The following is a 14,358-nucleotide window of genomic DNA, read 5'->3' as shown; positions in this document are numbered from 1 at the left end:
TCTAGAAATGAAGCAATTCATCTCCAAAGCCTACATAACCAGCTCAAATTCTAGTTTTAGCATCTTGTACACATAATCAATCAGTCTTCTTATGAAAAGCTAATTTTTTTTTTCTTTGGAGAAATTTAATCTCAGAACCATAGGCATTTTGGGATTTTTTGAAAATTTGAAGGGCATTTTGGAAATTTATGACAAAATATGGGGGGTATTTTGGGAAGTTTTGAAATTTGAAAAGGAAGGGGGGTGGGGAGTATTTTGGGAATTTCCACAACTTAGAGGGGTATTTTTGTAATTCTCTTTTTTTAATATCCTTGGAGCATGAGGTTGTAGGTTGTGAGTTAAGGACTTTTGTTTTTCTCTTTAGGCTGCTTTTTTCACTCCAAGCATTTGGTGATGGCATAACCTAATGCTTTGGTTTGTTTTGTTCACAAGTTCTAATACAACCTTTCATTGAAAGGAAAGGAGAGAACCTCCCCCACCACGTAGTCATAAGCGAAGAATTAAAGTAGCATCTCATTCCTAGGTTAGATGCCATGGCATGTAGATGAGAGAGTGAGCTAGCGTGGCACTCCATCCTCACCGCTAACCTGGGGCATACATGAGCATCCTCACCCTTAACTCCATCATGAGCGTCCTCACCCCTAACCCATGGCATAGCTCGAGGCACAATCAACCTCTCATAGCTATATATATCAGGGCTCGGGAAACATTTTTTGTGGATCCGGCTTTCAAACGCATATGAACAGGCTAACTCTAAATTTGAGAGGGATAATCACATTAAAAATCTCATATTATAATTAAAAATTCCATAATTTGAACCGGCTTGAGAACCTTCTTGCCCAAACTTGCGCCGACCATTTTTCATTTTGAAGAGGCTTTGGATAAAGCGAACCTATCTTTTTCCGAGCCTTGATATATATATATATATGGGCTGTGTGTGTGTGTGAGTGAGAGAGAGAGAGAGAGAAGAGAGAGAGAGAGAGAGAGAGTTGCAACATGTTTAGACATTGACTTGTGAAGAAATTAATGCGATCACAAAAGAGTGTTGCACATGCCCTTGCATGAGAGGGAGAGAGAGAGAGAGAGAATAACATAGCACAGATGCATTCCTGTAAGAACACAACAACTAATCGAGAAGCAATATAATTAAGTCTCCAACAACGAGGGACAAGTGACAATTCATGGATCACCAGTCAATTGTTGTGGCACGCAGCTTTACAACCGCTGAGGCAATCGTAAGAGCAGGCGAAGGCCACCTTTGAGTCAGCGAGGGCTGCACCACCTCCACCTCCTCCACCGCCGCCTCCGCCTCCCGCTCCTCCGCCTCCACCGCCACCCGCACCCCCACCCCCACCGCCTCCGCCCCCTCCTCCGCTGCCATATCCACGGCCGTACCCATATCCTGGGCCATAGCCCCTCCCGAACCCAGGCCCGTATCCTCCTCCATAGCCTCGCCCATAACCTCCCCCATAGCCACGCCCGTACCCGCCTCCATAGAACCCTTGCACGCAGGCCGTTGGACAACTCAAGCGTGAGTTGGCACACGCACTGCCTACGCTCGCCTTGCACACTGCAAACTCTGCACTCATGGGCGCTAGCTGTTTTCCGTGGTCAGCGCTGCTCTGCACTTGGCTGGCCACCTCCTGAAAGACGTCGTAGCTTTCGAAGCTAGCTGCTGGCCGCTGCTCCTCAGAATGCGCCATCACCACCATCAGCGTACTGGCCAGAAGTAGATGCAGGACGACGCCCATGAGCGCCGCCCAGGGCTGGGAACCACCCATTTGAAGAACAATCCCTCAAGAGCTGCCCCCCCTTCTCTCTCTCTCTCTCTCTCTCTCTCTCTCTCTCTCTCTCCTGTCGCTGTGTGGGATGTTCAAAACGTGAGGTGGACGCTAAGGTTATATAGGGCGTCTCGGCAGGTCTGCATGCTGTATGTGAAGCGACCACTTCGCCTGTATGGATGGCTCACAGTGCTGATCCATGTGAGCGCAGTGAATTCCATGCGAGTGGACTCATCAGCTCATGGGTGGTTGGTAAGGTGCGTGGATTCGTTGACCAAACCCACACTCTCAAAGTCAGCGCTCATGGCCCCACTCCACATGAGGCTCCGGCCAATACATGGTAAGCCTCTGCTAAGTGCTGAATAAACAATCTTGGTTGCACTACATGTCACATTTAAGGGGTAGTATTAATTGTTGTAGTGGCTACATAGAAAGTGGCTCTCGTGGTAAGGGATGATGAATCTTTTGCTTATTTTGTCTTTGGTTAGTGATCCTATTTCACATAATTCGGTTGGTTAAGTGTTTGTCATAGACCTTTTATGTCATGATACATAGGGATGGATTACCTAAAATCAGTTGAATTCTTAAACTATGAAAAGAACTTTCACATAACAGTGTTGAATGGAGCGAACCATCCACCTGAGAAGAATAAGATGTGGTTTTCAAAAACAATGCTTTGATACTAGTGTATCCTTTCTCTACTCGAGTGTTTTTGGAGCAACCCAATGGCTACACAGAATGGTTAAAACCTTAAACATTTTGGGAGATTCTGTGTAAAACCTTAAACATTTTGGGAATCTTGCTAAAACCTAAAAAATATTTTGGGATTGCTAGAGATGAATACTTCCCATACTTGTCCTCTAGGAGAAATAACTTTCTTATGAGTGCCTAAAGAGAAGACAATCAAGACTTTCTCTTTTAACAAAAGTAGTCCCAAATGTTACAACGCTTTCCCTTGCTATACCATCTTCGTTACTGTTTTTGTAATATTTTGCGGATGAAAAATCTTGGCATGATTTAAGTCACAGCCCTCGACACAAATCACATAAAGAGGATCTTCAATTAATACATAACACATTCTTATGCTTTTGGGCACATAGAAGGGCGACGATGGGTTGAAATCTTTAGAGTAATTGTTCCTCGTTTAGAAGGTCTGCCTAGAGCTGAAAACCAACATCAAAATTTTTACAAGATGTAAGAAAACATTTGCCAAAAGCCTCAAAAAGAATGACATTGAGCTTTTTTATTACTTTGTCAAAACTTTTCTCACCAGTATTCATGATGTTCTTGTCTTAAAAGAAAGACTGCAGACAAGGAAAAACACATGCTATCTATCCCTAATAAGAGAGGAAGAATCAAGGAACTACAAAAGGGGCTTCAGCAGGAGGCTAAGCTGAAAGAAAAGGAACACCACAGTTCAGCAATGGTGATGGTAGACACGATGGAAAAAGTGAAAGCAACAATCAACATGAGGGCACAAGTTGCAAAAGAGTTTATGATGGAGATCACAATAGACATAATCGACATGGTGATGGAGGTCAGGTAGACATGATCAACATAAGAGAATTATGGAAGAAGAAGAGACCCTCCGAAACCCTGATAGAGAGGATAAAATTTGAATATAGAAGGGATCGAAGCCACGAGGATGCAGATCATGATCATAGGGATCGATACCATGGATATATGAAGACAATAATGAATGAAGAGATCACAACTTTTGTTGGGGGGGGGGGGGGGGGGGGGGGGGGGGGGGGGGGGGCATCTATAATATATGTATCTATCATGTGCGTTCAATAGAAGAACATTTTTAATTTTAAAAATTGTCAAATTTTTACTTAAAGAGGGGTGTCATTTAAGAATAATTTCAAGTAAAATTTACAAATTGAATAGAAAAAGTGTGTCATTAGGAAAATTTTGGACTCAAATTTGGGCCTTGTAAAAAATGCCATGTCAGTTTAGAGAAAGATAAGTTTAGAGAAAGATAATGGGAAACTCTTTTTCTCATTTTCCATACTACTCGTTTTTAAAATCTGAATATCTTGCTCATTATAGGGTACACTTACAAAAAAACCTAGAAACAAATCCAGTGATGGTAACACTTCACTCTTTGTAATGGTCTAAAATTCAATGCCGAATATCTCAATCTTTTGCATTTTTTAAAACTAAGCTCTACTTTCTGAGCTCATTCTTTCCTCTCATTCCCTCTTGTGTGCTCTAGTATGCAAATATTGAATGTTCTTTCCTCCATTGTTCTTGTGACACTTGGAAAAATAGTGAGCGTCTCATATCACTGCTTATGTGATGGCTTGTAATAAGGGGCCTTTTGTTCTTATGACGCTTGGAAAAATAGCAAGTGTCTTTTATCGCCGCTTATTCGATGCCTTATAATCTTCCCAATAAGAACGTGCTAAGATCATTAATAGTAGCATCAGAAATTGCATTGCTAAAGCGACACAATTTTTGTGACATTCTTAATAATGTTTGCAAACTACTTGGTGTCACTTAAGAAATGCCTACATTTTTGAAAGAAACTCGTGAAGAAGCCACAAGGAGCCATTTGCCCATGTAGCTTCTTCAATGGAGAAGACTAGAAGAAGCTTAATAGTGACTTGCTACACACGTTGTTTCGGGTCTTCTTAGGCCCTTTAATTAATTGGACGCTTAGCAAAGTGCTTAAAGGTTTGATCAAGCTAATGGACTAGGCCTAAAAATACATGTTTGTGTTTCTTCTGAAAAGAAATAGGTCTCAATTATATCTAGTCACCAAATCCTCTTAGCCTTTTGGGCCTTCTATACCCCACATCCCTCCATGTACTTTTGGGTGTTAGTGCAGTCCTTGCAATTGTCTTTCTCTCTCTACACCCTCTCTCTAAAATGAGCTTTACTCGGGTTTAGGCTTCTTTTTCCCTCTCTAGAAGCCATAGCCTACGGATTTGAAGCTCCTCTACCTCCCTCACTCTCTCCACCCTCTCTCTCTCTCTCTCTCCCCCCCCCCCCCCCCCCCCCCCCCCCCCCCCCCCCTCTCTCTCTCTCATTTAATAGCTCACCATAGATCTTTCTCTCTCTATTGTGAATTGGTGCTGATATGCACATCATTGCAAGCTCCATCTTCGTCTCCACCTCCACCTCCATCTCCATCTCTATTTCCATCCATCTTCAGCTACACCTACACCTCCATCTTCATCTCAATTTTAATTTCCATATCCTTATCCATATCCATCTCACCTCCATTTCTAGCTACAATGGCTATGCGAGACATCACCAACAAGTCTTTGAAGTTCATATTACATATCGATTTGGAGCAGGATTATGCAACTTTGTGAAAAAATCGAGACAATGGCTCTATTCCAATGGACATGCTATGATTGCAAGGGAGGAAATCCATTGACCTTTGATGGATGATTGATTTACCCCCTTGATCCTCAAACAGGTGCATCTCCACCATTCTGCAACATCACGTAGCTCTTACTCTTTTTGGATTGATTTACCCCCTTAATCCTCAAACAGGTGCATCTCCACCATTCCACAACATCCATTGACCTTTGATGGATGATTGATTTACCCCCTTGATCCTCAAACAGGTGCATCTCCACCATTCCGTAACATCACGTAGCTCTTACGTTTTTTGGGTGATAGCTACCACGAATTGTTAGGCTATTGCCCGAGGCTTTACACTTTGTTCTTGCAAGATCTCTCCACACGTAATCAAATTCAAACAAAACTAGACATGCATGTTGCAAGTTGCAAGCTTAGCTAAAAAGGAACAATTTTGGGCATCAACCTTGACGGCAAAGGAACATTTCATGGTGCAAATAGCCGAATTAAAGAAGCAACTTGCAGAGCAAAAGTTGAAGCTTGATAACTATGAAGAAAGCATCGATCATGTCATAGAAAATTACAAGCGTCTTTGGCATTCAACTCAAAATCTTAGATGGCATGTCGACCACTTTACTCACCTTCTTATGGGATTTAGAAAGAGATAATAAAAGCGTAGGGCTATGGGACTCCTTGCTAAACTATGGCGACTAAGTGATCATAAGAGGGTGAAGGTGCACTCAAAAGCACGGCCACTTTGTCATCTTCTAGTACCTCGCATTGGATGTAAGTGAGTTTTGTGACAATGCTCTTAAGCCTATTAAGTAGGCTTGCAATATCCTCCCCTTCAATCATAGTGATCTTGTAAAGTTGTCTTTTAAGACCGACTTTACTTCTTTTAGCGCTAGCTCCAAAATTTCTCTCTAGAACTCACTAAGCCTCATGTGCATGCTTATATTCGTCTATGAAATACACACAGCTTTCATGCAAGGAAGTGATGATAATTCCCAAGGCCTTTTCATCTTTGGCTAAATGTTGTGCATTTGATATGAGGGTAGATGCCCTAGTATGCACTCCATCGTCTCCGGCTCGTTGTTGTAAGGCTGTGCTAATAACATACCACAAACATTTCTTCATGAGGTATGCCCTTAACTTTGTCTGCCATGTATGGAACCCTTCCCCATTGAACTTGTCTATTCACTTCTCCCCCATTGTGCTAATAGAGGTTTATTAACGCATGGAGACTCACCAAGGTTAGTGTCTTCCTCTTTACATGAGCACAATTATGAAATCATCATGGACAAATATTACAAGATTTATTGCGAGTATTGTGCTTGGTTGCAAAAAATTGAAGTTAATGCGAGAGAGAGAGAGAGAGAGAGAGAGAGAGAGAGAGAGAGAGAGAGAGAGAGAGAGAATTTCTTTTGGATGTTCCTATGTGAAGTACCCATCCACTTAAAAGTGAAGTCATCCTCAAGGTCATCCTTCAATAGGAAGTCACCATTGTTGGATGTAGTCTTGATTCCCCAAAGAAGCTTTAGAGAAGTCTTTGAAGTTTGAATTCAGGGCTCTTTGAAGTGTCACTTTTAACTTTGAGCTTGGAGCCTTTGATGCGTACTACAAGTGGGAATGCCTCTTCTTTTGATGCTTATTGCATGTGGGAAGTGGCTTCATAGACCGTGGGAAAGTCCCCTGAGTAGATCCAGACTTTGGAGTGTGGGAAGGCCACCTGTGGGAGCACCCCTTGGAGGTGGGATGAATCTTGGGGGTTTCAACGGAGCGTGGGAAGGGGGGCATGTATGGGCGGACCCAAAATTGGTTTCAAAATCAATTGGTCACGGGGTTTCACCTCCATCGCTGTTCGGTCGGGACAAAGAGAGGCGCTGTTTGCGATTGCACCGGTCAGGGTCAGTCACGGCATGGAACGAGTCCATCGGAGGAGGTTGGAAATGCACACCGTCACTCAGTTAGTCAGTCTGACCGGACCCAAAAATGGAATTCAATCCAATTTAGGTCTTCTCCATGTCCGCCCAGTGGATGCTCGGTTTGAATTGGATGTGTGACCCTTCAAAAAATGGTTAAAGCCCTATAAATAGGGTGTTCCCACCATGGGTAGGGCCGGCTACTTGGAGCCTTTTTGCCAATTATGTATGTACATACATGCACTAATCATTGTTGATTAACAACAAGGGTAGTGGCCCAAGTACATAATTTGAGAATGTGCCCAATGCTTGGTAATCAAGCAATGACTAGAAGGATTCAAAAATATTAATGACTCTAATGGAGATGGTAATCACTAACACACAAATGCATAATAACAAACCTAGTTAGCACACCATGGATGTGATACCACTTTGATGGGAATGTGATCGTGCTATCTAGGGTGTATGAAAACATAATGTGCACAAGTGAGTGTGTGTAGGCTAGATTGTTACTCAAGCGAATTAGGTTCCAAGATTGATCAACTTGGACTCATAAACACCATCTTGATTAGTTTGCTAACCCATCACAAGCTCACCATAAATAAGAGAGATGTAATGCAAACATGGAATGGGTATGTTTATTCATGAAATGAGCTTTAAGTAGCTCTACATCCTTGCACCACTACATGTGGGATAATTTCACCTTTTCTCTCCTTGACTCATACTCTAATGACTCTAGGACAAAGCTCACACCTTACACCCCTATATCCAGAGCCTCCTTCTATGGTCCCTTCTTACAGACCTCCTCCCCTTCCATTGCAAGGGCCCACTCCCCTTCCATCATGGGTCCCCATGCCATTCCATTCAACTCCTAATTCACCCGAGCATCATCGATAGTCCACAGTTGGAGGTGCTCATAAGAGACGTGTGTGCCAAACAAGGTAGTTTCACGTTGTAAGAGTGTAATTTTTTAGTAGAATTTAGTAACTGACTCTTTTTCTATTTTCTTTTTACAGAGAATGTGCCGAAGCAATTTTAGGTTGTAACAATACCAAGGAGTTGGTGAAGGCATCCATACTTTGGCACGTGGTTGATGAGAAAGACATTCTAAATATGATCTTTGATCCCACACATATGACATTGCAACAATCCCTTCAAAAAATATATGCTGCTCAAGGATTTTTAGAATATTATTCCCCCTTGCGACATACTTATACTGTGCCACTCAGCCAGTATCATTATAAAGGGTACTGAGCATCATATACATGCATCACAAGGCATCTACGTAGCAAGGGAATGGCTTGATGAATGTTACCAACCCCATACAGTATGGCTATGGCGAGAAAAATTGCAAGCAACAATGTTTCAACCTTGCTAGGCAAGTACGAGTGGGTGGATGGCTGCTAGGCAGATACAAGTGGGTGGATGGCAACTTGCCAATGTCCTCAAAGAGTTTTGTTTACAACAAGTTCAACAATGTTTACATTGAAATAGAAGCACTACAACAAGCTATGATCCAATATTACAATATCACAATAGAGAAGACAGGTGGAAAATCTATATTTGTGCCAAAATTAGATGAATATCAAGTTGTCAAAGGCTAGAGGGTGGAGCGCACAAGTCTCACACTCATGATGAGGGCACTAGTGGGAAAGGGATTTGAATGTGAAGAGGAGGCTGAGTTGCTTGGCAAGAAGCAGCAAAGGCAAGATGTTTATGGGGTGCAATCAGAGGGCAAGCGGCATGGGCACTCCCACACAAGGACCATGATAATTTGAGCTGGTATTTCAACCATGCATGTATATTCAAGATGAAATAGACCAACAATTCAATGGGGAACTCCTCAAAGTACCTGACATTGGAAACTTAAAAATAGATTGGAACCTTGGTGGCAACTGGACGACCCTAAAATGCATGTTGGGCACTAAGGGCAGTGCAAATTTATTACCATGCATTTTTTGTTGCCATGCAAAGATGCCTAGGGATGCATTTGGGAAGGGAATAGGGGTCAGAAGATAAAAAGTTCATAAGCAAGCAGATGCTAGGATCCCAAACGAGAATCAAAAGGCAAGTGGGGGGTATGTGTGGTGCAATGGCATCATGACTTGCAACCAAAGCAAGCCACCATCTCATACAAAGGAGGATCCAAATTGGCATCCCACTCTTTCAATTCCCCTTAATTGAGTACAATTGTGCTCCTTACATTTGAGACTTCAAATTTTGGACAAGTTTTTAATGCTCCACATAAATTATGGATGGAACATGGAGCCAGAGTTGTAGCGATAAGAGTGCATTTGAGCGCTTGAAACGACCTTGTCATCCGTGGGACTTTACTCCGGTGCACTAACCCTCTCAAGAAACCACAAGAACCTATCAACCACACAAGATAACCCTAATAAGATATGTATGGGTACTGGTGCAAAGGCAAGACACTTGCTTTCAAACTATGGTGAGGCTCAAAGTCATAGGCTCCTTTTCAAATATGGAAGCATGTGTGTGACATAACAACCTACCTTGGAAATGAGCCAACACCAGGGCTGAACAGAGTGCGTGTGTGGGAAGCATGCGATGAGATGATGAGGCTTCTTGAGCTCTCACACCTTAGTGAAGATGAGATACAATCATTCAAAGTGTCTATTAATAAATTCATAGAGCTAATGGTCGATGCATGGGGCGAAACCCATATCACACATTACATGCATATCTTGTTCGTCCCACGGTCCATACTTTCTTGACAATTATGGATCCCTTGCGCTTTGAAGCAATCAAGGGATGGAAAGATCACACTATCAAGCAAAGGCTGCTTATTTTAAGAGCACTTAGCATGGTGGTTGCAAGATTTGTAGCAACGCGTTTCACGATACGTTCAATTGATTCTATCATGCACTAATTGCGGCATTGTTGCCAGCTAAGCTGCATTATACGTTAAACGTTAAACATATTATGTGCATTCAATGACTATATAATACATTTGATCAAATAAAATGGCCATATTATACAATGACACATCATTGAATTCGACCCTCCATATTATTTGATCAAAATGCAAAGTTTATATATATGACCACCAGTCCCCCCCAACAACATTTCACACAATCAAGTATCAATCAATTTTTTTGAAAAAAGTAATCCTCTTCTCCATTAAAGAAACATGAAAAATAAAAAAGTAAAGATTTTAGTTGTTTATAAATTTTTGTTTTAATGATATAATTAAATTTTGATTATTATAATTTATAGTAGAGTTTGTTTTTGTTTTTAGTTTTTAAATTGAATAATTTTGAATTCTTTTAAAAATTAAAATTGTGCTCTTTTTGTGTTGCAGTTTTCTCACACTTAAAGAGGAGAAGATTAGGTTTTGAAACCGTCTATCATTGTGTTGGAGTATATCGTCACACTTGAAGATGAGTACGTGTCATAAATAGTGATCAATTAACTTTGCTAGAGTAAATAGTGTTTACTTGCATTGGAGATAATGAGTTGTTTCACTTAGATTAAGATTTTACTCCCAAAATTTGCAGGCTTAGAGTTTTTGCTTAAGACATGAGAAACTATACTTGAACATGGATTTGCACAGGATATAAATTGATTTTAATGATTTTTAATTTCTCAGATCTAGGTTGTAATTCCATACATTTATATATGTTTTAATCATTCATTTTTTTTGTGTTTGAGTTTATCTCACACTTCAAAATGAATATAGAAATAGGAATTTATGTGAGTCCTTGTGTTAGAGTGATATGCTCACACATGACAGAAGTTTGACCAAGTTTTTTAATTAAGCTTTTTTATTGTACCTGATGTTTATCTTGTACGGTTAGAAGTGCTTCAACTACAATCATGTTATCACCTTGTTGTGATAGAGCATTTGCTCACACTTCTAGGAAGATTTCTAATTAAAGTTCCTTGGTTGTACTTGATGTTTATCTTGTACTGCTAGAAGTGATTCAATTACAATAATATTATCACCTTGGTGTGTTAGAGTACTTCCAAGAAGATATCCTTTGACCAATACAAATTGTTTTTCCAAATATGATTTGTAAAAAATTATGATAATAGCTATAGTCCAAAATTGATCGTTAGTAACCATCGCGTTGAGTTAGAGTATTATGCTCATATTTCGAGATGGTTCGATGCGACAAAAATATTGTTTATGGTACGATTCTTATGATTTGTAGGTGTCAAGTATGTGAAATTTATTCCAAAGACCTAAACAATGAATTACATTCTTTTTTTGGATGTGTACTTACAATGAAAAATTGTTCTTCGGATATGTTGACTACGTACTATCAATTTTTTGACATAATCAATCAATAAATTGTGTACTTCATGTGTGATTAATAGAAGGATCAACTTACAAATCACAATTGTCTATTTTTTATAGATCTCTTTTGTGCAACACGGTTCATGGTCATGAGTGGACATACATGCATGAAACAGTGCTAGGATGAATCGTATCTCGCTTGAAGTGCAAGTCTTGTCAGCATGTGTTTAGTGGCAATGCTACGAGGATCAAAGAGAATTTGTTCAAAGTGCCACAAAATTGTACATTGCCTCCACGAGACATATATGAAAGATTTTTGGATTACTCATGAAAGGTAAAGACTATCCTTGAGAGCAAAAGTAAAGGGCCAAGCAGAAGTGGTCGTATTCTAGGAAGAGCAGATCCAATGGATGAAGAAGAATTTGTTGCAAATGAGGAGAGGGATCTAATGTGCATTGAGAATAGAGAACACAATTTTCCTAATCTTTGTTCCCAGAGTGAAGTGCCCGATACAACATCCTTCAAAGCAGGTACATTAGTAATGCATCTAATTTGAAGAGAAATTGTACCAATGGCATTGGAAGAGGGATATCTACGGATCAAACACTCCATCAAGTTTTTGATAAACAATGATTTTACATGATGCATTTGAAGTGGACGTAAGAATTTCTCGCATGTGGTATTCCATTCAATGTAGTGCGCAACCCTATCTTCAAAGATGCATTGATGAGCACCACCAAAAAAGGATTTGTGATGTTGGATTATAATAAAATGTTGGATCTACAACTCTTAGGGCCCGAAGGTGGAAAAGATGCATTTCATCAACGTATTGACTATGCAAATAGGGTTGGTATGTTTCTCCCATGTGGTATTCCATTCAATGTAGTGTGCAAACCTATCTTCAAAGATGCATTGATGAGCACTACCAAAAAAGGATTTGTGATGTTGGATTATAATAAAATATTGGATTTACAACTCTTAGGACCCGAAGGTGGAAAAGATGCATTTCATCAACGTATTGACTATGCAAACAGGGTTGGTATGTTTGGTGATCCATGGCACATTGACGCCATCAAAAAAGTTAGCGCGTCTATGTGGTGGAAAGAATATGGTGGAGAAAAGATAGGATTACAACACGTAGCTATTAGAGTATTTTCTGTTGCTGCTTCAAGTGGTAGTTGTGAGAGAGATTGATCTACATTTGACTTCCTACACACTAAAAAAAGAAATAGATTACAACCAAAACGAGCTAAGGCTCTGGTATATGTGTTTTGTAATATGAGATTTTTGCATGCTCTAGCCAACAATCTGATCAGAGTGGCTGAACATTTATTTTGTATAAAGCAAACTCATGAGGCAGTTGCTGTTGAGGTGCAAAGTGATGGCGAGTCAGAGTGGGAGGTGGCCTCAAAATGTTTAGACATGGAAGAAATTGATGACATGGTTCTGGTGTTTTATTGTGATGACATTGTTTAACATCACTTTTGGTACAATGTACTTGTAATCCGCTTTGTTTTGTGGTCTTATGATCTTTCTCTTCTTACTATGTTACTTTGTGTTGTATTGTCTATCACTTTTATTTTACACATATTGTATACAATTCATAACCAGGATAAAAAAGACACAAAGTGATAAATAATTGAGTTGATTACGTAGAATAATTACAAAATGATTTCTTGAATGATTACAATAATAGAAGTTATAGATTTTACAACTCAACATGTTGAGTGAGATCTGTCAAAATCTCATTCTAACAAATTTATCAAAGCCAATGGATGCAGAGTTAAAAGATGCAATCAAAAAGGCATTGAGGTTGTCTGTGGTAGCTGCAACGTTTTCTTTTTCAAGGGGGCCAAAAAATTTGTTGTACTTTTGAAAGCTTGCTTTAAGCTAGTGCTCTCTTCTAGTGGTATCGAGCTATGTCTCAAGCTTTAACACTTTCAATCGCAAACATGCAGGAGTTTCATCTTGGCTTGCTAGGTCAATTCCCTAGCATGCCATCTCCACAATGATTTCATGCTCCTCTAGCAAAAGGACGACCGGACACTTTCGGGATGGTTGGGGCCTTTGCTCGTTCTGTGTAGAAATCTTGTGGACAATGCGGCCAGGCCCAACGCCCACGTTAGGAGGCTTATCATCCCAGGGAACCCTTTTTCCCAATATGTAATGTACGCAACACTACTAAATGAAGTACATGGAAGTCTAGTTAGGGGATAGATCGTTGTTGATGGATAAATAGTTGGAGAAGAAATCTTTCCGATCCTACATATTGCAGGTCAAAGAGCTTTACTAGTGGATTTCCCTTTGCGTGGCCACTTGTCCTAAAGAGTGTGTTTCAAACAAAATAGTTCGGACATAAGTCATTGCATTGTTGGAGACTCAAGGGCTTGCCTTCTAGCATTGATTCATCCTCTTGAATGCTGGTAATAATTGATAATTTTGATCTTCCATATCGAATTTTCTCCCCACACCAATAATTTGTTGTTTCTCGTTGGAATCAAGGTCTTCAGCCATATCTACAAACCAAACACCAACATTTAGCATAAGTAAAACCAATGATAAATCTTCTGCAAGTTGAAATTGACAAATCAATATACAGACAATGATGTAAATGTCACTAATACCAACTTCAATAATATAATGATAGCTTGAACTTTAAAACATTACCATAAATTGCCACTTACATCGTGATGTGATATTTAAATTAACTTTAAATTAACAACACAATGACAATTTCAACCCAAAAAAGATGTTTGTATTCATTCATCTTTTGGTCTTAGACCAGAAGAAGATACAACATTTATGCTAACTATGTGGGCTCCATTTATACATAGGGACAAATCAAAAGCTAACGGTCGATTTTGGGGATTTCTATCTTATTCTGGTCTAGTGTTTTATGTATTTTTTTTACAAAGGCTCTCTGATCTAGATTAGTTGGCTTTGGCATGCAATTAAGTAAGCGTTTTAGGATCCAACATAGAGAATATAGATCAACGGATTTAGAAAAGGGAGGAGGGTTGGTGGAGATGCACTCGGGGGTAGCGCAAGCGTATTCTTGAATGTGATTGTTTTGACAATC

General features: G+C 40.0%; 1 protein-coding gene across 1 annotated transcript; it reads right to left on the bottom strand.

Annotated features, from left to right (window-relative positions):
* Positions 1-949: 949 nt before the first annotated feature.
* LOC147452500 (uncharacterized) lies at positions 950-1,848 on the bottom strand. Its single transcript, XM_086518956.1, has one exon. It carries the CDS (start codon positions 1,493-1,495, stop codon positions 1,187-1,189), a length of 309 nt encoding a protein of 102 aa, XP_086375082.1. The 5' UTR covers positions 1,496-1,848; the 3' UTR covers positions 950-1,186.
* Between the last annotated feature and the right edge of the window lie 12,510 nt (positions 1,849-14,358).

This window comes from Adiantum capillus-veneris, chromosome 8 (assembly GCF_014529385.1).
Source record: "Adiantum capillus-veneris isolate H3 chromosome 8, ASM1452938v2, whole genome shotgun sequence".
NCBI lineage: Eukaryota > Viridiplantae > Streptophyta > Polypodiopsida > Polypodiales > Pteridaceae > Adiantum > Adiantum capillus-veneris.
Note: the sequence above shows the minus strand (reverse complement) of the source record. Positions and strands in the feature narration are given on the sequence as shown.

Excerpts from the sequence above, each read along its gene's own strand:
- LOC147452500 (XM_086518956.1), bottom strand. The coding sequence starts at position 1,495 with ATGGAGGCGGGTACGGGCGTGGCTATGGGGGAGGTTATGGGCGAGGCT.